This window comes from Etheostoma cragini, chromosome 7 (genome assembly GCF_013103735.1).
Source record: "Etheostoma cragini isolate CJK2018 chromosome 7, CSU_Ecrag_1.0, whole genome shotgun sequence".
Taxonomy (NCBI): Eukaryota; Metazoa; Chordata; class Actinopteri; order Perciformes; family Percidae; genus Etheostoma; species Etheostoma cragini.
Window position 1 is genome coordinate 14731518 of NC_048413.1, and position 27544 is coordinate 14759061.

General features: G+C 39.7%; 2 protein-coding genes across 6 annotated transcripts in view; both read right to left on the reverse strand.

The window, feature by feature from the left end:
- Positions 1–9539, reverse strand: part of fmnl3 (formin-like 3) — a 32818-nt gene extending 23279 nt beyond the window's left edge. For all 5 annotated transcript variants that reach the window (XM_034876999.1, XM_034876997.1, XM_034876998.1 and 2 more), the window contains exon 1: positions 8968–9539. In XM_034876999.1, coding sequence (XP_034732890.1) covers positions 8968–9081 — 114 coding nt within the window. In that variant the 5' untranslated portion in view covers positions 9082–9539. The remainder of the gene's footprint in view (positions 1–8967) is intronic.
- Positions 9540–9833: 294 nt separating this feature from the next.
- esyt1a (extended synaptotagmin-like protein 1a) lies at positions 9834–25224 on the reverse strand. Its single transcript, XM_034876993.1, has 31 exons — positions 24898–25224; positions 23892–23933; positions 22462–22596; positions 22136–22209; positions 21633–21705; positions 21452–21541; positions 21305–21360; positions 19793–19913; positions 19404–19580; positions 18837–18919; positions 18622–18670; positions 18261–18350; positions 17736–17831; positions 17576–17647; positions 17409–17495; positions 16066–16215; positions 15375–15557; positions 15130–15306; positions 14959–15041; positions 14799–14847; positions 14612–14701; positions 13508–13603; positions 13266–13337; positions 13082–13168; positions 12783–12929; positions 11898–12028; positions 11630–11722; positions 11383–11514; positions 11202–11307; positions 11066–11115; positions 9834–10933 (listed from the first exon to the last, which is right to left on the reverse strand). Exons 1-31 carry the CDS (start codon positions 25222–25224, stop codon positions 10906–10908), a joined length of 3246 nt encoding a protein of 1081 aa, XP_034732884.1. The 3' UTR covers positions 9834–10905.
- Positions 25225–27544: the final 2320 nt, after the last annotated feature.

A 27544-nucleotide genomic window follows, 5' to 3' on the forward strand; every position in this document is an offset into this window, starting at 1 on the left:
TTCAATTTTTTATGCTAAAAACACTTATGATTTTAGGCTATACCTACTGATCCCATGAATTATTTTTTAGAGTGCAATAATTTGGGAAATAGGCTTTTTTTTTTGCTTTCTTGCCAGGAGTTAAAATTGGAAGATTGATTGCGGGTATCCATTTTCTCATCTACTTGCAGCAAGAATACATGTTTCACAAAATGTCTAACTATTCCTAAATAACAATCAACAGAGACTTTAATTATGTTTAATTATGTTAATTATGGCATGTCATTTTAAAATCAATAATATGACCGTTTAGTTGCCAGTTTAGAGACATAAGAATTAATGTTTTTTTTTGTTTTTGTTACAGCTTTAGCAGCTGAAGCCTGAAAAGAAACAGTTACTAACCTACTGGAAAGAAAAGCACGGATAACCTTTTCCAGATCCTGTGGCTCATGCTATACTTTTTAGAGAATAAAAGACTGGCATTAAAAGTTATTTCATTTGGCTGCTATTTTCAGGATAAACACTTGGATCTAGCCTGTATCAAACTTTTCAAGAACAACAAAAGGGGTAAACATATTCCGTGGCCTTATGTATAATATCAGAGAAAAATTGTGTTTTTTATTAATCCAAATTAAAGCATTGGCATATTGTTTCAAAGCACCTCAGCTGTGTATGAAAAAGCAACACTTTTCTGAACGTATTTCAATGATCTGGTAACAAAGGAAAACAACAGGCCAGCCAAAAAGGGGTTAGATAAGACCAGTAGCTCTTAAATAAAAGCAACTGTCTGAAGAGGTTGGAAAAAGCCAGGCCACTGATCCCTGTAAGGAAGGAGAGCCAACAAGGAGGCAAAGAAAACAGAATGAATACGGGACCTGGCATGACTGTGTTTTCTTTAAGCGTATTTCAGGCATCCACAATGTGAAAAGAAAGAGACGAGACCAGTTATTTTTCTGGAGGTGTCCCTCAGAGAGAAGAAAAGCTACATTTGGAAATGAGTAACTCTATACCCTCATAAACGCTAAGAAGGACAGGAAGAGTAAATACAACCGACTCCTGGGTCTCTGTCATACATGTACATACAGTACATGTGACATACACTGATGACTACATGAGGTGGAGCTAAACAAGCCATCATTTCTGGTAAACCCAGGTGTGAATCACATTATTAAACCAGCTTTTCATTAGTGAATTTTGCTGTCAGTACTCTTGTTTGGATTTCTCCTTTTCCTTGCTGTTGAAACACAATGAGAGCAGACAGGTTGCTGTCAGTGAGCTGCAGGGACTTCCTTAACTCTTCGGGAAATCCAAAAACTGCCCTGAGTAATGTCAGGTTTGTACCTTAGCTGTTACTTGTAATACGAGCATGTGTGTGTGTTTTTGCACATCCATTCCAACAATGTGTTTATGTGTGTATGAATGAATTGTAGGTGTATTCCAGCTCACAGGTAATCCTTGCTGAACTGAAAGCAATAGGGCAGAGTGTGAGAAAACACTGCCCACCCTTTCTCCAAGTAGACATCCAATCACCCTATTGCTCTTTTGCTAGGTAACCCGAACCAGGCAATCACAACAAAGTATGGGTCCCTGCACAAAGATGCTGGAAGACCGGGAGGCCAACAATGCAGACGCTACCAGCGCTTCCAAGACAGTAGACTGAAGGTGGGAAAGACAGAGAGGACAAGATGTTTTTCTAACAGGCGAAGAAGTAAAGTTTTCATGGCCCTCAGTAATCCTCCCTGTCCAATCTTTCTGATGCTGTTCCTTGTTCACCAAGCAAATAGACACTTGTTTAATAAGATATAGGCAAAACGGGTAAAGGCACACCTTGTTTATGTACATACAAATGTGGAGTCAAACCACATTTTGGAAATGTGAAACCTAAGTTAAAAAAACTGATACAAACATAGTTACCTTAAATTTTGTCCATTGTTTAACCAATACACAACTTAAACTCTTCTTCATTGCTGTAGTTTAACACTAACCTATAGATTAGGGATAAAAATAGACATCTTTATTATCAATATATCTGTTCATAATTGTTCCCAATTAAACAGGGAAATGTTTTTTTAATTTTAAAAACATTTTTAAATCACTCTCCCCCATTTCAAGCTGACATCTTCAAATTGCTAGTTTTGTTAGTCCAAGAGTCTAAAACTCAAAGATATTATATTTACACTAAAATAAAAACAGAGGAAAGTAGCTAATCCTCACATTTGAGTGGCTGACACTAGTAAATTTAAGGCTTTTTTGCTTGGTAAATTACTTGAAATAATAATAAATGATTTCATTCATCAATGATCAGAATTGTGGATGTATTTTCTGTCAATCGCAAATCGGACTACTTGACTTTGTTCCAGCAAACAGTCAGCTGTTCTAATGGCTAAAACTTTCCCTGAGTGGCGTTGCAGCTCAAATTATGGGGTGTTAAATCCCCATTAAATCAGGAGTTTGAAGGCAACACAGTTTACAGCTGTGGCATAAGGTGTTCAGACCTTGTTCTCTGCCCTCCTGCTTATCCACAACCTTCCCTTCTCCTGTCTGAATGGACTCTGAAGCGTCCTCTCTTCTCCCATGAACTCACATCTTCTACGATGTGACCTCTCTGAGTCACTCTGTTGAGAGAAATAACTTTCCCTCCAGTCCCTTCTTTACAACTCAAGACCAAATGGACATTCCACGGTCAGTCAAAGCAAAGGGAAGTTGGTTTTCGCTTGATAAATCAAAAACTACCCATTTGCTAATTCATTTATTTACCCGCTGACATCAAGCAAGGAACAGTTATTGTCACAGAGTAAGTCGAACACACGGCCGCAGCCTGAGATAAAGACAAAAATGTCCTGAGCACAAGGTCCTTCTGAAGCCAGATGTTCCTCAAGCTTCAAACGTGAGCCCATTTGAAATGCCCACTTGTTTACATGATCTTATCTACGACAATTTTGTGTTCCAACAGTGAGATAATTCCAGCAATCCCACCTGACAACTATATTGTCCTATTTAGAGCTGTCCTATCTGTAGCTTTTGTCCTATTTATTTGTTTTATTTGAACATACTGTATCTAGGAAATGTGAACACAAACAAGAATATAAGTGAGGTTAGGACTGAGTTATAAATAAGTACTACAATCGGTCATGAATCGGAGGTACTCGTTCCTTCCTGTGTGGCGAACATCCTGTTTGTTCTCCTCCGTGCGTCCGAGCAGGGCCCAGGGTAGCCCCAGCCAACAGATGATTATACAAAATGAATGTCAGGAATGCAGGTACATGAATGCCTCAATAACTCATACCATGTTTGACACACTGCCCAGTTAAAAAGATGAAGGTTGGCCAAAGAGAAGGGCACCAATCTGAGCCTGAGCTTTGTGGAAATAAAAGTGTTCAATCAAATAGGATGTATATGTGGAGGTTTGTATTGGAGGCGGGGAAAAAGATGATAATAAAATTAAAATAAATAAATAAAAACCAAAATAAAAAGACAGTTTGACATGTATTGAGTTTGCATGAAAACCACAGAATCACATTACCAGTCACATGTCTTAAAAAGTTCCCTTTTGTTTCTTAATATGACTTTATCCACTAGAACTGTTACTGTGAAAGGCAGAAGTGGAATTCTTGACAAATGAGAAGATAAGGAAAGGCTACTGAATGTCACAATTTAAATGATTACCGCAGTTCTTCTGAGCGCCCGCATAAAAAGAGTGTAGCAGCACAAAGTGCAACTGGGGATGAGGCCCCCTTTCTAAAACAACATTGACTGACAGAGTCCCCATTGTCTTGAGGAGGAAACCACTACTTCGAACTACAGCCTTGTTGAAGTTGGATTAAAGCAGCATGCAAACCCCCACTGACACGCAAAAGGCAAATGCATGCTACAAAAACAACTTACATATACATTGAAATGGAATGCAGTTTCTCTGCATTGATGAATTTAACCAGGTCTACATACATTTTTGTAATGTGAAAAAATGACTTGTGTCTTGCTAGTTGCCGTTTCTGAGACTAGAGAGTTGGAAAAAAATGAAAAATTCCCTTAAATGTATCTGCAAAAGTAAACAACAAACACCTTTTAAACTTTATCTCTATTGGTCTGAGTGGCTTTAAATGTAATAGCATTTTTTTAAAATACACGTTACACTCTCATGTTTGTTTGCTTAATATGAAGCTCCAGCCAGCAGCTGGTTAGCTTAGCTTACCGGTAGTTTGCATACTGGGAAATAGCTAGCCTGACTACAACCGGCTTTTTTACACTGGTTTTTGTGCTTTAAATAATCAAAATGAAACATGTTAACCAGTGAGCTTTAGAGGTGCTGGTAGAACTTTACTTTGTACAGAGCCTGGCAAGCTGTTTTCCCTTGTTTCCAGTATTTATGCTAAGCTAAGCTAATTGTCTGTTTGCTGTAGCTTCATATTTACCGTAAAAACATGAGTGACATTGATCTTATCATACAACTCTCGGCAAGAAAGCAAACAAGCGTATTTTCTAAAATCTCTATATATGTGGAAATGTTATATCTGCCCAGCCATGGGCATGACCTTCAGCATGACCTTTACTTTCCAACATTACAGCAATGAGAAGGGTGGAGAAGCACTAAAACTCTTTGGCTCTGGCTCTCTCAAAAGGTTGGAGAGAGCCAGTTGGACAGCCTTGTGCTGAACCCCCATGCCTGCCCTGCTGCTCTAACTTTGTGCACTCAACTCCCATAATCAACCTCTTCCTGGGACATAGTGGTGGGTGGCTGAGTCAGATGTACACAGTCTTTCAACGCAAGTAACGTAACAAACACATTTTCTCTTTTTAGAAAAGATGATGCATGTGAGAAAGGGAGTGGTACACATACTATGCACATAAATAAACTGCAACCGCCATTAAACATTTCAAAATGATTTAGGTTTTATGTCCAATAAACACATTGCACAGCTTGACTCCATTAGTTCCACTTGAGTGGCATCTATCACACTGCAGCTTTCTTTATATTTTAGCCATCAAGAAAGGGGCGCTGGAGTCAGATTGTCAGCATGTCTGATTTCACTACCATTGACTTTTCATCTGTAGTTTTCACATTTACGTGTGATGCAACTCAGTGTCATGGCATGAAAGATGTTGAGAGTTGAGCAGTCAGACAAAACAACCAATCAAGTGGTAGAAATAATCCCAAGCTGCTCCAGTAACAGCTCTTAAATATGTGTGTGCTGTTAGAAAATGTTGGTAAAGTCATTACAACCAAGAACAGTGGCAGACTGCCAGTTCAAAGGGAATTTTCCCTTTCTGAAGTTGTCCTGTGGCCTCAGCCTAGACTAGACCGCAGGAATCCAGTATTGGATTGGTTTTCGGGCACTTTGAAAGAGGATCCCAGGCCAGGAGTGCACCTTTGAAAATGCCACTCACTCATCTCACATCATTTTCATGGACAGAGTCACATGAAAAAGGTTATTTTGCAGACAGACCCACAGTGAGAGTGAATTCAGGGAATGGGAAAATAGGAAACACTGAGTGGGTGAGTGAATGAAATGGTTTCACCTATATTTGGAATCGCACAAAGCCAATGATAAGTAAGAGTTAGAAAAAGAGAGCCAAAAACTATCAAGAGAATGCTACCAATGAATAGGATATAATTTTATTGATATGTATTTTATGTTGTGCATCTGTGAGGTCTAGGTAGATCTGTATCACTAGCTGAACTAATGGCATGTTATGCACCAGTAGCAGCCTGCAGGAACACAGTTCTTATTGTAAAGCGAACCAACCACAACAACCATTGGCTACAATGCAATTTCCCCTGTAAAACGTAGAAAGGAATATGCCAGGCAGCTGTTTCCAGCCACAAAAGACATAACTTAGTGGTTTCTGAGGATGCTGGACAAAAGAGACTAGAAGGAGACGATGCCTTTAGCACATGCTGCCGGTTAGAACAGACCTAGAATTTTATTAGCAGACCGCATGAAGTAGTCAAAGCTAACTCAGCTAGTTACTTCTCGCCCCTCCTCTGTTCCCCTCCACTGACTACAGTAGAGCAGTCCTGCTAAAGTCATTAGCCCCGGGATATTACTACACTGGCAAAGGCTGCTGCACCCATGACATCATTATGGGCTGTTGTCAGTCCAGTGGGACTTCTGTGAGCTGTGTCTGAGAGGAGAGGGCAGCCCTGCCACGCAGATGCAGACATGCATTTACACCAGAATGCCATCATGCAGCAGGAAACACTGTTATCAGAGGAGGTGAAATTAACCATTTCAAAATATCCATTCATGGAATGTCTATTATTTTTCAGGCTGCGGCAAAGCCAATTATGTCACTGCTAACAAATAATGAAGATATTTTGGCATATGTGATACTGTATAGCCACAGCCAAACAACAGATGGCCGTGTCTTCCGGAAGACAAAAGCTTTTGATGTACCTTTATCTTGCAACAAGGGGCCAGCAATTCAGAGACATGACCATTGTCTGATAAGAACCCTCAAATAAACAAGCATGTTGTTCTTTCCCACAAAGTAAAGGAAATCTGGAGCTACTATGGGTTAAGGTGGGGTAGGGCTGGAGAGCTTGAAAAATGTTCCCGGTCAAAAACACAACTGAAATGTTGAGTCTACTGCCTCTTGCATAGAAATCATCTGCTCTGCACGGCTGAACATAATAACAGGGATTGACTTTGTGTTGCAGGGCAGTCAAACAACTGCAAACTGTTCCAGTCTCTAGGCAAGATGTATGTTGATATTTTTCCTTTATGGGAAATGTGATGTGTGCAAATCACATGGAAAAACTTTGTCTAAAATGTCCTAAGCATCTGCATGAAAGAGATATGATGTGAGCTGTCATAGTAGCTTTTACAGTATAGTACAGTGTATGATTGTCACAAGAGCTGATGTTTAGCACACCAGTCAACAAGAAGGCCTTGAATGGTTTCTTGCTGTGTTAGTGTCTTCATATGAGGGCTTTACTTGATAGCTGCTGTGAACTCTGGCAAGTGAATAATGGCTTTATTCCAGAAACATGGAGGATCCACAAAGTGTTGAAGAATGAGATTATCTTAGTAATGCTGTGAAGATCATTCCCAGCTCTATGCTGCTTGATGCTGTAATTAAGGTCTTAAACAGCTGAAAATCAAGGCCGGGTGTGGTTATGTGAAATAAGCACCTGTGAGAAACCTTCGTGCCACTGTTTAACAAAAAAACAGGTAGTATCCCATAGTCTTTAGGATGGAAAAAGTAAAACCTTATTGAATTTTGTAAATATGTATTTATTCCTCTTTGACTTTGTGGGGCTTGATTACCTACACTGTAGCAGAGCAACAAGTTGCAGTGATGTTACTGAGCCTTCTGTTTTCTTTTTGGATATACATGGAGCATAGCAGGGGTGGAAAGAACATTCGAATATATGCAACTCAAACACTTCTGTGAAGAAACTGCATGACTAAAATGTTACATAACTAAATGTAACACAAGGTAGCTGATTTGAAGGATAGTCTACCACTGTCACTGTGAAAAGGCCAATCCTGAATGAGTATTGATTATTTCCTGATTCTGATTTATTTCAATAAGTACACCCGATCAACCACCTCTTTAGTTCAGACCAGTTCTTTTCAGAGTGGTAATGATAGTTCTTTCTCAGATAATGCTAAGATGAAAATTGAATTTCTGTCCAAAGCTCTCCGCACCAAAGGTTTTTGAATGTCTTAAACCAAAAAAAGGCAAGCTTTTTCCACCTGTTTTCAAGAACTAAACAATATTCTGTAACCGTTTTTAAATGATACCTTTAATTATACTTATTGATAAATATATATTAATATTTTTTTAAATGTCAAAATATAGTAGAAACATGTCCATCATACATTTCTGAAGCCCAAGGGGACGTTTCCAAACCTCCAAATGTAGGGCTATATAGCCTATAGGCCTATACCCTATGTAGTTTACCAAAACAAAAGACAAAGAAAAGCAAATCCTTACATCCCAGGAGTCAGAAAAAAAGAAAATGTTGGATCTTTGCATGAAATGTGACTTAAATGATTCATCAATAATCAAAGTAGTAGCTGATTCATTTTGTGTCCACTGACTAGTTGATTAATGGGTTAATTGTTGTTACGGATTAGATATTTTCCACCCCTGGAGATGAGTGACTGCAGCCCCCACTCTGCCTGACACTGACATTATTAGAAGTCCACATGACTGTTCCTGAAAAAGAGAAATCAAACTTGGTAAATTCCCCAATAGAAGAAATGTCCCCTTGACGTAGGATGACAGAGTCACTCGACTGTGTTGATAGTCGGTAAAAGTGGGTGTTGACTGTCAGCTCATTATTACAAAGCGCTCAGACAGCTCAACTCCGGCCTGATGTGGCGTGTGGAGGGAGGGGAGGAGAGAGAGTCGTCGGGGTGTGGGAGTTTTGGGGGAATTCAGAAAATGCTGTTTTCAGCCTGCAGCGAGAAAAATCTAAATAAACCCAGGCGGAGAATGCCAAGATGTGCTCTGTCAAAGATTTAGCCTACAGTAGGCTAAAATGCCGCCCCCTTACCCTGCCAACTCTCACCATGCTGTGCTCAGTGTGCCACTTCAGCCAAACGCTGAGTTGTCTGACTTTAGGGGAAACAAAAGAACCGCAGGAGAGGGAGTGTGGGGGGGGGGGGGGGGGGGGGGGGGGGGGGGGGGGGGGGGGGGGGGGGGGGGGCAGCCAGCAGGCAGAGAATAAGGGGCGGGACACCAGCATAGGTCTGTTCAATTCAAAATATCAGCAGATGTAATGGACGTCAAAGAAAAATAAATAGGTAGCCTACACGTACACTTTTTTTTCTGTAAAAACCACAACTAGCGAGCATAAATCAACTCTTTTGTTATATTAACAACACCATCCATTAATGGGGATGTTTAAATTGGCACTATTTTGAATTTGAATTCTGTAGTTTAACAACATGATTAAGTGAGGCACTTGGAGCTATAATTTCAAATGATCTCTGACATTTGGACCACGTATGACAAACTGAGATGTTCACAACTTACCAAAACAATGGCAAATTTCTCCTCCAGCTCGGTGGGGTCAGGCATGGGAACCTTTAGTGGCATGATGTGATGCTTCATCTCCGACTGGCCATCCACACTTTCTATATTACCCATTTTCCCCCAGATGTGCTGTATGCTTTGCTCAACTTGAATCGTTCAGCTTTCTTCTAGTGATGATACTCCAAGTAAAACAAAAAATATCCCAGATATTCCAACAATTTCATTAACGGATTCATCCAAATAATCCACTTCTCCAAGCCGAGATAAATCGCTGACCGTGCAGTAGTCTCGTATCACTGTCCCAAAATGCCATTTACACTTATTCACGCGTTTAAGGTTTACAGTGTGTTCCACTGTAGTTTCCCTTCAATAACTTACTTTCAAAAGTAACTATCAAAGTACAGCTGCTTTCTCTTCCAGAAAGTAGTTTCTAATTTGCCCGGCCAATCCATTACTTTAAACAGATTTCCCCCCGCGATAGATAACTTTCAAATGCCGACAAACAGTTACTTTGAGTCGCTGCTCAACTTTCTTGGCTACGACGTGTTTCCATTCATTATTGTTGTGTGATCCTGATTAAAGTCTTTGCTGTTGCCTCCACTCAGAGGGCAGGTTTTCTGCTCTGACCCCGCCCCTAGCAGGGGAGGAGGCGCTCCAGTTGGTTAGAAGATCTGTCAATCGCCTCATCTCTGTTTCGCCACCCCTCACATCTGCAGGCAGTGAGCCCACATACAACTGGACGGAAAAGTGAGGCTTTGATAGCACTTTATCGCGACCTGGTGGACACATATGAGTAGGACATTTCACCCAAGAAATCCAACAGTTTAGAATTTAGTACTTTAAAAAAAAAAAAGTCACAAAACTGGTTTGATTCATGAGAGTGCAAGCTTTAATCAACAACTTCAGCAGAAACAAGATGATATGTTCAAATAATGTCAAAGCTCAGCAGTTTTCTTCTTCAGTTCTGACACTTAAAAACACTATTTTCTTTCCGTCACTACAAATCAGTGGCCAATCCTTCGTGGTTGAAGTGACAGTGGTGGTATGTAAATGCTGTCCCAAATGCTGGATGCTGGCGTTCAATATTAGCTTGCTTCTCATAAGGTCATAACTGTTTTGCTTGAAAAATAAATGGCCGACAGCTTCAGCCTGTTGCATTTAGCGCCACATACACGTAGAACACAAAGAAGCATGGGCGTGAGAACACCAGCGATGTGTTTTCAGTGTTTTTCAAAGTTTTCTTTTCATAAAAGCACAGTGATTTAGACTCTGCTTAAAGTATCACACCTCTTGTGTCAGTGCTAAATGCGAAGGTCTAGGTTTTTTAATACTTTGATTTATAAAAGTAACTTTAATAAAGCTCTCGTTAAAACATATAAAAATTCATTTGGAACATAATTCATAAACACTGATAAACTGTGCACAGTTTTGTGATACATAAGGCAATAATATAAACGTATATAAACAAAGTAATTTGGGAATTATTTGTAAATGGTAAAAAAAAAAAAAGATTCAAAGATACTTCTTTCTGTTGTATTGAATGCTACAAATTCATAAAACACTTTAAGATATTGACCACAGCATAAGCCCTTTTTCTGAATGAAATTCAAAGAGGACTTTGACATGCTTTTGAACACATATAAACTCGGTAGGTTGTGCAACATAGTTGCATTAATATCAAATATCTATTCAGCCAAAATATTCTACTGAAGAATCTGTCCAAGACAGCATGAATTTACCACAGTAAACACTTTACAGATGATAAGCTACATGTAAAGTTTCCTAAATACAGATGAACTGTGTTTTTTGTGGAGCAGATATGTCATCATTTTCTTTCCTTCACTGATGGTGGAAATTTCCATTTAAGCTGAATATACAAACAGATCACAGAAGCAACACTTAACATTAAATAGTACTTGAGGCCAACGGCTGATTCTTCTAGTTGGTCTCTGCTACCAAATCATACCTGGAAATCAGAAAGGATACAGAAAGAAGTTGTTTAAATAATATAGAAAAGTAATATCTCAACATCCATTTGTGGTAGTACATTGGTAGATCCAACTCTGTTTTACAGTATTCGGTAGCTGAAAATGATTACCATTGTGTGACACCAGTCTTCAGGTCAATTTGGTCCAGGTCCAGCTGCAACTGAGGGCAACGAAGAGAAGCAAAAGATTATGTTTCCTGTCTGGCCATCAAGACTGAGTAACTGCATTTCAGACGATGATATCTACCTTGCCGATGAGCTCCCTCTCTCTGCTCATGAAGGAGACGCTGTTCTTCACAGACAGGTCCAGTCTTCTCTGCATGGACTCCTCAAGAGAGAAGTCAAAGTCAAACCTACAGAAGGAGGGAGAAGTCAATTCATATCCTCACACTTCTTTCACTATCATGAGTCTTGTTTGTTTGTCTCACCTCTCGCTGAATTCTGGATTGAGGTCCCTCTTCTTGGTGGCAGTCCTCCTCTTGGTGGTGGCCTTCTTGTCAGGCAGCAAGATGAAGGAAACGTAAGGGTCTGCACCATCCTTGGAGCAGGCTTGGAGGGCTCTGTGGGTATACAGCGATTACATTTATAACGTGTGTTGGTATTGGGTGCTCCGGGTCAAAAATGTTATGATAAAGAGGTGACGTGTGTCATATCAATCAATCACTTCATCCAGACCTGCAGGAGTGAACGGTGATGAAAAGTCTGCTCTCCTCTATGGAATAGCCGACGGTAAGCTTAACTTGGCCTGTAGAATTTGCGTTATCAGCCCTAAAGAAACAGTAGGGGAAATGAGATTATTTACTTACTACAGTAGGGGAAATGAGATTATTTATTATAATGTCTTTAAATATTTAGAACAAAATAGGAGGAAATCCTGATAACTGCTTTACAGTAGAGGTTGTGACTACACATCAGGGCATCGATGCCAGCATGTGTGACTCACATGGCGAATCCACTTCTATGTCTGAGATCAAGATGGGAAGGAACCCATCTGGGAAGGACTTCTTCTCCACTGCCCTCGTTGGCTGCATCCCCTGGAGCCCTACGACACACTGCCAGCTGAGTGTCCAAGATCTGCAAGACATACGGAACATATCTCAGTGTCACATGCTGCATCATAATATTTTACCTCATTTCTGAATAAGGACAACATTTTACTGCCGATCCATGCAGCAGGACTTTAAATGGGCTGTGTTGTCACTTCTGTTAAAGGGGAAATCCAAAGTCAGATACTGATGCAGAGATATATGGCATCAATCTGTAATCTCCTACATTTCCCAGAATGACTTTCAACATCCATGTGTTGATGGACACCTTGCCAGTATCTGTATTTATGTATGGTGGTTGTTGTGTCTTTTTGTCGTTTTTTAAAGGAATAGTTTGACATTTTGGGAGCAGAGATTTAAGAAATACTTGTCAATTTTATACTATACTACATTTTTTGTACGGCATGTTGTATTAATTTTCGACAGAGCCAATCTAGCTGTTCCCTCTGTTTCCAATCTTTGTGCTAAGTTAAGCTACAGATATGAGAGTGGTATTATTTCTCAAAGGAAAAGATTTAAGTGTATTTACCAAAATGTCTTAGTATTCCTTTAAGCTTATCTACTTAACAAAATCCAGTCTAATAAAGTGAGTGACAAGTGCAAAGACTTTCAGTGCTGTACATATGATATGATGTTGGACCGCCAGTAATGTACAGTGCATTACAATTTTTGTTCTAGGGATAAATAAGTGATATAGTACATAATTAATAACAATCAGGGCATTACTTAAAATGTATAGTAATACACACATACATAGTATAGAGAACATATATTGTCAGTACCTTGAGCGTGGCTCTCAGAAGTATCTGGCTTTCTGGCAGTGCTCCATCCAGATTGAGCCAGCGGTCCAGCACCAAGCCCGGCTCAAACAGAACCTCTCTGAGAGGAAGTGTGATAGACCCAAGGGCCTGGCCCCAGCTGTGGGAGAGCTAGATACAAACAATGGATATACAAAAGACCTTTTAAGACTGCTTTTTAGAATATCAGTACTGAATAATAAACGGTATGATTTAATTTTATTTACTTTTACAGCTACATAGTTTAGACAAAAAGTGGTAATCCAGTTACTGTTTAGACTCACCTTCACTGTGAATGTTTCATCTCCAGGGTCACGAACCAGAAAATGAAAGGCCTCGTCCCATCGAGGGGATGTGGAACGCTCACAAATCTTCAATAAGAACCAACAGCGGTATTTAATTACTTTTCAAACAGCACTTTTCTTTTCTTGCATTCATAAGCTCATGTAAGAAGTCACACGATCCTACCTTGGTTCTGTGTGAAACGCCTTTCATGGTAATCTCAGCCCCGACCTTCGGCTCCTTCCCGCTCTTCTTTAACTGTTGTTACACACAAAGAATACTGTAAATCATAAATTTTAATAAATGGTATCTACAGAATTTCAAACAACACCAGTTATTTAATGTTGAAATGGTAATACAGCTGTATAGGGTGAGGAAAAACACACAAAAAAAAACAACAATTAACAAGGACTTGGATATGATCTCACCGGCAGGCCATGAGCACGCTCCACATACACAAACAGTACAGCCGATGATGGCACAACCTTATTGTGGTACACCTGCTGGGACTGGTACTGCAAGATCTGTAGTTCACAGAGAGAGAGAAAAGACAGTGAGAGTTTTAGGGAAAATTATTGTTCAATAACAAAGTTGAGGTTAAGATTTCCTTCAAAACACTTCTTGCAAATAAATAAACCTACATAAACTACACAAAGCATCTGCAAAGATAAGTTCATTATTCAACAAACGGCTTTGACGCTCAAACCTCAAGTCCCTCACTGTAAAAGTCGTTCTCTTTCCTGTTGATTAAAAAAGTTTTGTATCTGCCATAGCAACCAAACAACAATGTTAGAAAAAAGGGCACCAGGCTCTCACAGTACAAGAGGCATCATTTAAAGGATAGGTTTTTTCAAGGTTTCTGCTTCATTCCGCCTCTTCATACTGGCTGTGAAGCAGGTCCTTCCTAGCACTACTCCACTCGACAAGATGCATGGAAAATTCCATAGTCCTCTGTGCAAAAATACATTCTAAAGTTCAGCTGACATTAATATTCAGCAGATGGAATTAGACAAGTCAAGTTGGAATCTTTATGACGCTCTTGTGTCGCAGCTAGAAACAAAACTAGTAAGTATCTCTCTGCTGCTGCTCAGCAAGGAATGTGGGAATTTCACACCCACACAAATTGTGACTAGAAAATATTTACTTGACGTGGGTTTTGGACAGAACCATGAGGATTTGTCCCCCTTACAGTGGAGTTCTACTAGGACGGGATCACTTGGACAGGAGGAACAGCGACCAACAACTCTTTCAGTGTGCATCACTAGACTTAAATAATTCTAAAATATTTCCTTAATCTTTATCACATAAGCCGCCCTTTCCCAACTTAAAGTTCTCTCAGGTAGGATGTTCTGATAGTTTTTGCACAAAGTAGTTTTTTTTTTTTGTTGTGTTATTATCCATTGCTCTTGTTTAGAAAAATGTTTGTTTCTAAGTTGTATTACGACTACTACATTATGTGTTTGTTACCTTGGTACTGTAAATACAAATAAAAAGAGAATATGAAATCAAAATTAACAGAATAAATATCTCACCTGCTCCAGTCTGGGAAGGTCAGAGACTCTGGACAGCCACTCCAGCACCAGGTGAACTCGGCCTGACTTCACATCATTAAGAGTGTACCACTGTAGCAAGAGTGGCACAGAAATGTCCAGGTTAAGATATAAGTCCAAATATAGTTTGTTAAATGTTAATGTTAATTCTGTATTATGTGTCACACACCGCATCACTGAATTGTGCGCTGATAATATCCCGTAGGTTAAGCTTGAACCTACGAAGACAAGACTCAATCGATAAGTTTTCATAGACATATTTTCCTCAATTATCAGAGTGGTGTAGCCAGAAGTGCTGGGAAAATTGGATTTGTAAAGCCAGACAGCACCTTCCGAGGAAGTCATCCTGATCGATGTCCTTGTCAAACAACTCAAACTGGATCTCTTGACCAGGAAGCTGGGTCAAAATCACCTAAATCATAGAAGAAGAAATTCAAAATCTAAGCTAAATCCAAATCATTTAATCAGAAAAGTAGAAGATCTTCAAACACAGGTAATACCTCATAGAGTTCATTCCACATGGGATTGAGGTTCTCTTTGATGGTGTGGCTACGGAAGGTGATACCAGCCACGCGAATCTTGACATAGGGGTCGCTTTTTCCCTTCACCATGCCCCCCATGAAGTTGTCCTTCGCTATCAGGTTCTGGGCCTCCACCAGATGGATACGCAGCACTCCCTGTGAGCATATCAAGGACAGGTCATGCTACTATAAAGTAAGTGTGTGAGTGGTGCTTGCTGTTTTACCTCAGTTGCAAACTCTGGGTCGGGCGTGGTGTGCTGTGGTCGTGATGGTTGAGGTTTACCTAACCCGCCAGGCCCTACAGGGTTCAGTTCTGATGTGATTTCCCCCTGACCCATCCCGGGCCCAGGGTCTAAAGGCCGGGGAGATGGAGTCGTAGGAGTGGCATCATCATTTAGCCACAAAACCTAATAGGAAACAAATAACAAGTTATAGTGAGCAACTGTCAAGCTGTTAATGAAATGTATGTTTCTCCATTTATATTTCTGTATTCACGAGGATAGAAAGATGAGGCAAAGAGAAGATGGTCTCCTTAAGCTTCTATTTTTTTGTGTTAGGGTTAATTTTATTAGGTGAAAAGGAGGAGTTAAGAGATGCCAGAGTACTTTACAACCTCGCAAATCTCTCATATTCTTTAATCGCAGGTTGTTATGTTCAACAGGATCTGTTTTCCATGGATAAAAGACACACACAAAGCCATGGTGATACGTTTCAATGTGAGATCTCAGTTTTAAAGGGTGGTTGTGGGTGTGCTAATGAAGTGAGTGTCTTATGGTAGCTTCCTGAGGCAAAAAAAGATCATAGGATTTCAAAGTCTTCCACATAGACACTTTAGCTGGGTTGAGGGTTTACATTTTTACTACACTACCCAACACATGTGAGTGTGTAGAATAAAAGAGCCTGTGAAATACCAACCCTTAGCACAATTTTAACGTAGATGCGGCTGGCAGAACCAGATTTCTCCAGCTGGAACCACTGGTCCATGGTGAGTTCAGGACTCGCCAAAATACGGGTCAAAGGGATGGTCAGACTGCCCAGGGACAGAGCACGGTCGTCGTCTTTCACCTGATTGAAAAACCCAGGGACAGAAGATGTGGAGTTTGGGTAAAGGCAAATATCATGAAGGGAAAAGGGCCATAAATAGGTTAAAAAAAATAAGAATTACCCCCTTGCTGCGAACCAGTCAAGGTGCAGTTTACATCCATTTGTCCAGACTCATATATTATGTAGTATAAAGTTTTAAAGAAATTTAATAAAATGTATTATGTGTATTTTTTGGCAAAATGGAAGCAACGAGCTTGTGGTGAACTACCAGAGCAACTGGATAGAACACACAGTTCAATCAATCAATCAATCAATCAATCAATCAATCAAACAATCAAACAGACAAACCAAATTTGTTTAGCACCTATACAAAGGTCATTCAACACAGTGCTTCCCATTATAAAAATCAACAATGCCCCCCCCCCCCCCCCCCCCCCCCCCCCCCCCGAAAGATCAAATAAAATAATCAGAAGAACACTAAACTGCCTGTAAGATAATCATTGATCATAATCACAGTTGTAGCTGTGACATTAGACAATTCTTCAAATGGATGTTGCTGCAAAGAAGCTAAAAATTCCAAAACATGGATGCTTCACACACATCTTCAACTTGGCAGCACATAAGATCTATACAATCACCACAGTTTTAAGGTGGGCTGGAAATATGGTCACAATCTCCCTTCTGTTCCTGAGTTGTGACATTGAATAATGGGCAGAAAAGTGTTTTAGCATAACATCATGATGTCACAGTGAAGTTGACCTTAAAGCTTTTGGATATGAAATGTTATCAGTTCACGAATCTATCCTATTAAACATTTGGTCATAACTAGGGTAAGATTTAAGTTATGGCCAAAGAACGTGTTATGTGAGGTCAAAGTGACCTTGATCTTTGACCACCAAAATCGAATCAGTTCATCTTTGAGTCTTAGTGAATGTTTTTGCCATATTTGAAGAACATCCTTCCAGGGGTTCCTGAGATATTGCGTTCACAAGAATGGGATAGACGGACAGACAACCCCAAAACATAATGTCTGTGGTTACGGAGGAGGCATAGAAAGAGCTTAGTTTACAGAAATGACAGAAAATATGAGGAAAAAGGAATTAAAACTAAAGAGAAATAAATAAGACATTTAGTGTCGACACCTAGGGAGTCATTTGTAAAAGTGTTTGCAGCTAGCTTGATTGGTGTGTTCAACTTTACTCATAATGACTTACTTGAATGTCAATGTCCTGCTTGTGAGGATCCTGAATAAAGAAGGTAAAGGCATCCTCCCACACAGGGCTGTTGGTCCCGTAGCAAGTCTACAGAAGGGAGGAAAAACATTCATTTTGGTCAGATATTGGTTTAAAAAGTTTTATAAAAAACAAAGTTATATCTTTACCTTGCTCTCTTTAGTTGCATCCTGAATGGAAATCTGTACCATTGGGCTTGGGTCCTTATTGCCTTTTCTCATCTACAAGATATTAAATACATTGATGTTGGTAACAGGTAAAAATTGAATTCACGACTAAAGAAAGACTCTTAAATAATAACTATCTTACAGGCAGTTGGTAAGCTTGATCAAGATAGATAGCTATGATGGCGGAAGATGGAGGATCAGTCATCTTACTTGTCAAGTTCTGGTTCTTCTGGGTTACCTGGTAGAAGAACAAAAAGCAGAAGACCAAAGAGCAAAAAAAAAACATTTGAGAGATTGGTCATTTTTATTTTGCTTGATATTTTTAGATTGCTCTTAGAGTGTCTTTAACTGTATTGTCCCTTAGGGTAAAAATACATAAAGCATAATAAAATACATCAAACATAAATAAAAATACATAAATAAAAGCTCACATAAGACATAATGTACATCAGATGACAGTTTAACATAAAACATTAAGAACATCCAGCCATTTTTAACCCAAAGGTAAGACACTTTAGATACGTTTCTAGAATGTAATCATTTATGTGATTCTACATTGATGATTTGACAACAAAAAAAAGTGTCCACATCACTGCCGAAAGCCTTGCCACTGATTGGCCAAAGAAAAGATTTGTTTGACTACCAGTAAGCTGTGCTGCAGACTCACCTCACTCAGTCTGTCAGCAGAGGACAGCAGAGAGAGCCACTCCAGCCGGAGGTGAACACTGCCGGATGGGACGTCCCTCAGATTGAACCACTGTTAACAAAGACAAAGGGCTCATTAAACACACATTTGTTCTTCTCTTCCATATTTCTTTGAGCCTGGATGGCAGGACAGAAGATGGTAGGATTAGAGCAAATCACGAGGAGGCACATGGGGTCTGCAATGTCACATGCTAACAGGATTCCTGCAGTCTTACTCAGATGTTTTCAAGAGTGAGACAGTATAATAACTACATTATTATGCTTGAGTAAGAATAAAAGTTATACTTGTAATGTTCTCGTCTAACACGAGCATTACTACTTACATCATCCACAACTCTGGCCTTCCTTACAATATCCAGATCGACCTTGACCCTGAAAAAGAGACAGATAAAGAGCGATAGACAGAGAATCAATGAATCCATGAATCATGGAGAGTAAGGTGTTCAAATTTAAACAGAATAATAGCAATAGCAATAGCTGAGATGGAAATGACATGAGAAGCACATACAGACAGAATAAATGAGAATGAATAAGCTACCTCCCCAGGAAGTCATCCTGGTCTGGGTCTTTGTCAAAAACTTCCACTTCCAACTCCTGACCAGGTACTTCATGGACAATCACCTGACACACACACACAGACACACACACACACACACACACACACACACGCACACACACAAATACATACAAATATAGCAACAGCCACGCATGACACAATAACACAAGGACATGCAAACAGAATCACAATGGCAATAACTGTTGTGCTAGGTAGATGTTAATAATGTAATATCTATTCAGTGGTTAACATTTTATAAATGTGTCCCTGAGCAAGAGTTTTTTTCAAGATCTGTTTATTCGCATCTTTGCTAGTTTCCTGCTTCTACAGAAACAGATAAAATCTTCACAACAACACAACAGTGTTATCTCAGACATACCACTTCCCAACGCAATCCCTATGAAGCAAGGAGACCAACAGCAAGCTATAACTTTTAGCACACAAACTGGTGGGGAGTGCAGCACTTGAATATTAAGGCAAACCCGTGTATCTCATGCATCTTTCAGCTCAGCTTCAAATATGTTCCTTTCCTTCCCACCATCCTCTCACCTCATACATCTCCCTCCACTGTGGGTTCAGGTTGCTGTCCACGTGATGAGAGGTGAAAATCTGGGTTCCAACACGCAGAACGGCATACGGATCAGACTTCCCGTTGATAATGCCCTTGATGACCGTATCCTTGGCCATCAGGTCCTCAGCCTCCAGCAGGTGGATACGCACAACTCCCTAGCATGTGCACACACATTCAGGAAAACACATGCACAAACAAAATCTAAATGTTAGTCTAGCTTACTCACAAAACATGGTTCTATGTTTTTCATTCACAATGTAAATGTGCTGTATGATTTTTTTGTATGTGTTTGCTTGCAGATTATATGCTGAGACAGATTCAGTCTGTGGGGGTCCATGTTTCTCCAGGCCATTGATAAAACAGTTACCCGTGGGAGAGGGGAGCGGAGCTGCGCAACATGTAGGTTGGCCACCAGAGGAACAGTTAGACGGTTGGGGAGCACCAGGTGGGAGGCAATTGCATCCATTATCATAGTGTCCGACATGGCACTGCAAATGAATGCAAGGACGATGTTGGGGAGACACAGACAAACAAACAGAGGCTATACACTACTGCTGACAATACGAACATGCATGAATAAGAACATGATATCCACGTTCTCAACAACTGAACCAACAGGAAGGACCTATTGGCTAAAGATGAGGACAGTTTTCTGTGAATAATGTTATTTAATGGCGGATTACAATTTAAAAAAATGACAAACTGTCATCAAAAGCATTGTCAGAGGGAACTAATATGTCAGTAACAAATTTAGAATTCTGACACAATGCTTTAATTGTATGTTTACAAAAGTATATTATATAAGATCGTAACACACAGTGTAGAATCAGCCACCATACAGTTACACTGAATAGCCCATTGGTCAGACCATAAGTTTATTTTCAAATTCAGTTGAACTGTACGGTAGTTGATTCTGCATTGACCACATTCTGATCTTACATAAAGGACCTTAAAAAGTAACTCCATATAAATGCATGGAGTCATAATAAACATACTGGATAATTACAAGAACACTGGTATGGCTTCAAGTTAAACATCTTATAGGATAAGGCTGGCATTATTCAAATTTTTTTCTTATTATTAACAAATGCCATAAAAAGGCATTATTCTGTCTGCATCTGTGTCAGTGGTACTCAGCTCCGAGACCATTTACTACTGAAGATTTACGTATTTACAAAAGAGTTCATCTCTTTTTTTCATTAAAAAAGGCAAAGTAACTCTCTAAAAACAGCCGGGCAGTGTAGTATTTAGCAAAAGTTAATCGAAACAAGGGTAATTAGAAGATTTTTCTAGGGACTATACTGACGCACACATTTGATGCTTTATTGAGTACAGTGTGTGTGAAATTTACTCAAAATAAACTACAGTGCCCCTGTTTATTTTAATAAAGAAACATGTTCCCCAGTGCATCAGCCTGACTCATTTATGTGTATTGAAAAGTGTTTTGACAACAAAGGCGCTCTGTGGCACACAGGAATAAGCTATATCATGCTTTGTCTACTTATTAGTGGGATCATTCATTGCTGATTTAAGTCTTTTAACAGGATTTGTTGACAAAAACATAAAAATAAGATATTGCCACACTTATCCTTTCAGAATGAGACCACACAGATTAATCACTAAACAGATAATAATAGCGCTAATGCTAATATAATATTCTTTTGGAACTCAATATAATTCCGGAAAAAAACATCAATCCACCCCTTCCAAAAACTGCAGCCCCCCAAATTTTCTTGCGTGTCAAAACTTCTTCATCCCTACTGCACAAACAGACAATCCTCATTGAAAAACTATTAAAAACAAACACAAAACAGACACAACCGATCAATGCACCCACACCCTAAAAGAGATCTAGACACAGCTCTATCATATCACTCACTTCAGCCCGGGTATATCTAACAGGTTGGTCAGCCCGGTCCAGTTGATGTCCAGTTTCTATGACATAGAACAAAGTAAAAAACATATGAATACATAAGTGTAGATGTCAGATAACAATGTAGTGCAAAATCTGACGTGCTATACTCACAGGCCTGCGGATGAAGAACATTGTGATTGCTCCAACGAGTGGGACGTCTCCGATCAGAGGCTCGAGGATCACACGCAGCTTCCCATGGAGCTACAAAGACAAAATGCAATACTGAAAGGACATTTCAGGCCACTTAACTATCACTAATAATTTAAGAATATCTTAGTATTAATTCTTATACCTGGACTCCTTTTACTCCGGCCTTGCAAAAGTACTTCTTGATTTCTACGTTAATTTCAACATCACCGGCGTAGCTGCAAGTGGAGGAGCAGGGACGTGACCGGTTTGCTCAGTTAGTATAAGCAGGCACACATATATAGAGGTTTATTCATTGACTCAGAAGGTCTTGGGTTCTAGTCAGACCTATGACAGTTTCCCGCATTTCTACCCCCTCTCTCTCCCCTTTCATATCTGAGCTGTCCTAACCCTTAAAGGTGGAAATGCCCCAAAAAATGTTTAAAGAAAAGAAAAGAAAAAGAAGAGCAGGGACACACCTAGAGATACATGTTTAACTAAGGATATCAGCTGATATAAAAAGTAAACAATGATCTGCTATCAAGGACAAGGCCAAGCTCAACCCTAGCATAAGACACTTCATAGTATCTCAGAAATATTTCAGTAATTTCAGTCCTATTTTGCTGTCTGTCTATACACAAGCAAAAAGTAAAGGTTGTGAAGCATTACCTTAGGTGCAAATCCAACATTACTTGTTTCTTATCATGTTCTGTGTGAGCCTTTACACCAACCACCTTCAAAGCCTGTGAACACAACATCTGCTATTACACAAAGCAAAAAAGACTTATAGAGACTTAACATGAGCAAAGATTATCATTTGCTGTGATGAAATGAACAATCTTTTGCTTGTATTTAACAGGCTAGTGAGACCAGCCCTGCTTAACCAGATTTTTATGCATATTACCCACATCGACATTCTGCTTCAACAGTATTTTATTGGTTTTAGAACATTTACAGAATAAATTGCTGCTTTTGTGACCAGGCCATTCAGATACCTTTTCTCCTATGTTGACCTTAGTAAAGCTGAGAGTCTGCAGATGAATGCTGGAGGCACGGATGGCAGGAGCAATGGTTTCCACTAGCAACTTCTCCAGATACTGGCCTATGAAGGGCCAAGCCTGCTGCAGTATCTACAAGACAAAACATTCATTATTTTTCTTTAATCAAACATAATCCTGTTTGCAGCCAATGTAACGCAATTCTGTGAGTAACAATGAATTATCTTTTGTGCAAATGCATAGTCATTGCAAAGCACTTCCTGCAAATAAGGAAAAAAAACATGACGGCAAATAACAAAGAACCATGAACACATTCAGTCATACACATTTTACAATGACCACAGACTGTTTGCCTTGTAGTTAATAAGGCTTTTTAGAGAAGCAAAGAGGAGGGAATTTAAATAGTGAACAATAGGTCAGCCATCAATAAATCAGCAAGACAGTTATGAATTAAAGTGCACTCCAGTTATTAGTCATTTTGGAAAACATATTAAAGTCAAATAAAAATTAATCATTTTATATCATGGGTTCATCATTTCCTCCTAGATTATTTTCAGAAAGAGCAATTTGTGTAATTCTGTGTGATGAACTGATCAGTGTATCAGTTTAATCACTCCATAACGCCTCACTGGTGTTAGATTCAGCATTGATGTGTATGAGCGCTCCTTTGACCTCCAAACTCTACTAGTATCCTATTTATTATTTATGAAACATTTATGGACAGCCGTTAAAGTGATGCATTCTATTAGTGAAAGTGTTTTTGTTACTCAAAGATATTATCAGCTCCTTTTTATTTGCAGCTACTCATTTCTACAAGTTGTCAAATGCAATGAAAGGTGGGAACATTTCAGGGCTGTAGTTTGTTTATTTAAGGCTGAAAGTGAGGAGGGTGCGTGTGAGCAGCGGGCTCCTTTGTCAGGATGCCTGGAGGAGAGACGTGGGCCGGTAAAAGATGAGTCCAGCAAATTGACCTCCCACTATCTAGACTTCAGTCACTGCGTTCATTACATTTTTCCCCTCCAGACGGGTGCTTTGTATTATTAGCATTCACATCCACACTTACCCTGTGCGAGGTTACTGTACTGACAGAGACAAAGAGATTGGTGATATGATCTGAGCCACTCTCCCTGCCTCTTAATTACACCAGCAGATAATCTGCTCTGATGGAGAGGCTGCAATGGGAGCAGGGTAACTTAAAGTCCACAAAATTGTTGTTTATCTTCATATAAAATGTGAGGTTTAACAGGAGAAACACTAATCTTGAAACTATTTTGAAAACACTGATTGACGAGTATTTATGAGTTCAGCTGAATGAAGCAAAGCAGTCCATCTCATCATACAAGCCTGTTTGAAACAACTGATTCTTAAGAATAATTCCTATAACTACAAAGTTGCACATAAGGAAATGTCTGAAGGAAAAAACATACCTTATTTAACCACTCTACTTTCTCCACATCTGGAAAGTTGACCTGTGGACAAGAAATATTAGTCAGGCATGAACTCAAATGCAACATGGAAGTGTAAAATGACCTCCAGCTCCAAGCAAACAAGTTTAAATACCTGAGATGATATTACTTTATCCTAGAAGAGATTAATTACAAAGACTAAAGATACCATTTCAGGAAACCCTCTACCACATGCACATCAGCCTTTCCTCCAAACCATAGACATGGGATTTTAAGATTAGGCCTATCTTCCCTAAACACACACACACACACACACACACACACACACACACACACACACACACACACACACACACACACACACACAGAGAGAGTTTATTTTCTCCTGCTTTATCCAGATATGGTGGTCCTGGTCACTGCCCCTGCTCTGCCTTGAAGTATGTAGTTTATGAGTCATCAAGTTTTTGGAGCCAGATAAGGTCAAAGACAGCTCTACTGTAGTGAACCAGGAAGGATGTAATAGACTGGGTGTCTATAGCCTCCTTTTTTCAGTATATGCATTTCACGGTCTAGTAAATGTAAGGTCTCCTCAATGTTCAAGTCATTCTTTCCATTTTTCTAACCAATGGGCTAAATCATCTGACCTTTTAACTCACATTCCTCAGTGTGGCAGCAGTTTAGACTAATTCTCCAGGCATTGCACATTAAGAATGTCTAAATATGGGGCTGGTCCCTGAACAGGGACAAGAGGAAAATACTGTAAACAATAAGGGCAGTCATGCTTATGTGATGGATGTCCGTATATCATGGTTGTCATGAAGCAATTGTCTATCTGTCTTTTTATGCATAAATATGTTCACTTTAAGAGGTCTGGAGCTTCTTAATAAAGATCAGGCCCTACCAATGAGTAATATGCGTGAGCACCTATTACAGTTATGCAAAGTAGCTGAGATGCAGCCTGACAGATGTGGCAGGTGATGTGCCAGGTGATGCAAACAGCACAGAATGAACATGAGCCAGTGCTTACCCAGGGAGGTAAATCCCCTTTAGCTCTGAAAGCCTTCTCGGTGGTGAAAACCCTCTCGTTCTCCAGGAGGTACATAGCAGACTTGAGCCTCATCACTTTCTCCAGTCGACTGTGTTTCCATCCCATGTAGATCATCAGACCGAACAGGACTACACTGATGCTGAAGCCATAATATCCTGCCAAATACACTGGTAGAAGAGCAGCGAGACATTTCGCAAAAGACCAGAGCACACTCAATGCGCGTTCACCTGGGGGCTGGCTCGGTAAGGCCGGGACCGAAATCGCCGTGCCTCCGCTCATGCCCGGCTCGGCATCTGCAGTTGGCATCGCAAGATCCGTTTGACTTCACTAACTCGACTTGGCCTTCAGCTTCAAAGCTTCTATGAATGAGCGGCAAAGTGCCACTGGAAACTTACCACCGTTATAATATAGAAACCATCGATGAATTACCGATAAATTGCGGGCTTCGATCGGTTAAATCATGATCAGGGCTTCTCTCCGGTGCGCTGCGCCTCAGTTCCGCAGCAGGGCACTAAAACTGGCTATTCTGTTTCATTGACGTGTGAGGCTTCTCTCACAGAGCAAGGCAAGCAAAGACCAAGACCTGCGAGGGCGGGCTCTGCTTCAAGCCCTCCTTCACATGAAATCCGCTAAAAACCTAAACCCTAGAATTGAATTGTAGTGACACCATGTCGGGCGGAGCGCAAATACGACCTATGCGCAAATAGGGATGTTTATTATGTCTTAAGACACCAAATGACACAATTCATTCAAAGTAACGCTGTCATTATCCTTTAAACTAAAGCAGCCACTACGCTTAAAATACTGTAGCTTACTGATGCACAGGCTGCTAAAGCCGTTATCTTTTTTACATAACCGGATGGAATCCTGTTGCGTGCGCAAGCGCTTATCCCCATTGCAGCAGCTTTTACAACTGAGCGTGACAGTGCCAACAGTTTTGTTGACAGAAAGGTGTATTAGCTGCTTTATCGAATTGCATACATCAGCTGTCATCAAGGTGATCATTTTCTGCAAGAGAGAATCCGAGCACCACCGGGATATATTTCACTAACGCAATGTTTACACACCAGCTAAACTAATGTTGCATCATTCATCATTGTACTTTAGCCTTGCCTCGTGTAGTTTGCCATGCATGTGCGTTTTAGGCAGTTTTTTCCACGTTTGTTAATAACTAACACTTTATTCTTGGCAGCTAAAACAGATCAGGCTCCCAGGTTGCCTGGATACCTATCAGTGAAAGGTGTGATGATCCTTTACGTAAACAGATACATGAAGAAAGGTCATGCATTCATTCAAGCAGCAATGACCAGGTTATATAGCCTATTAATCACAGCTAATGGCCTAGGTAGAAAAATAGACTTTAAATATTTCAATTTTTTTTTAAATTTGACAATTCAATATGAGATTCAATAAGATTTAGAGCTAAAATAGGCCTACAATAGCTACACAAAGGCTATGTGCATTTTACATGTTCTAACCATTTTCTCTCATATGACAACCACGTCCAATGTGGACATGTATCATATGCCTGTGCTATTCCCATCATATTTAGGAGTTGTCTTTCTTGTTTAAAGTCTAATTTAACATTGTATTGTTCATAATATAGGCTTTCTGTGTATTTATGTTGATTTTATATATATGAATGACTTGGCATTATATCATGTTTCAAATGTTGGACAATGACAACAATCTATTGGTTTAATTCATATGAAGCATGTTGGAAAGCTATTAATACGGCAACATCCTATGACCTGATACCAACATAATTAAAACGTTAAGAAGTCACACCAGTTCAATGCCACAATCTGACAGTAGTCAGATGATAAAGTGGCTGGTCACATGACTGTTTTGTTTATAAACCTACAAGCTGGTGTCACAATGTGTTGTTTATCTGGTTTGACTGTGTTCATAAAACATATACAGTATGTTTCTAAGAAATCTGAACAAATGACAAAAAAATGCCTCACAGCCCATAAAGTACACCTAAACCCCACTTTTGTTCACATGTTTAGCAAGGCTGTCAACAGTAAGAAAAAAATTCAATAAACAAATGCATTTAAGTTTTTTTCTTTAGATTCTTTTGATGGGAACGTTCACATTGGTATAGGTTATAAATAGTTCATCCATCACTGGTTAATTGCCCTCTGAAGGTGAAGCAGTCAGTGCAGGTACCTGGTTTAGTGACTGCTCTAAGAGTCTAAGGGTCCCAGTCAGCCAACAACACCAGGACCTAAAACCTAAGCAGCTTAATACAATTAGGCCATTTTTTAGACCTGTTCTTATCCTAAAGGGACACGTCAAATTGTCTTTCATAAAAAAAAAAGCCTTATGACTCGGGTTGCTTTAACAGTTTTGAGCCAGAGAAAGTTCATGAAACGGATGGAAAATATTAAAGTTCTGTTGTCCAGAAGGCAGATGCAGAAGTAGCAGTCACAGGACGATGAGTCTTATCTGTGATGTTGAAATGATACACAATGTAAGACAGATGACATATCACACTGGACCTGCTGTCAAGATTTGCTTTGCCAATAATTGTTTGTGTGGAATTGTTGTCAACTATGCAAATGTATTAAGGACAGTAAGAAACCCTGTTAATTCATTGGTCAAGTGAAATTCTAACTCGACT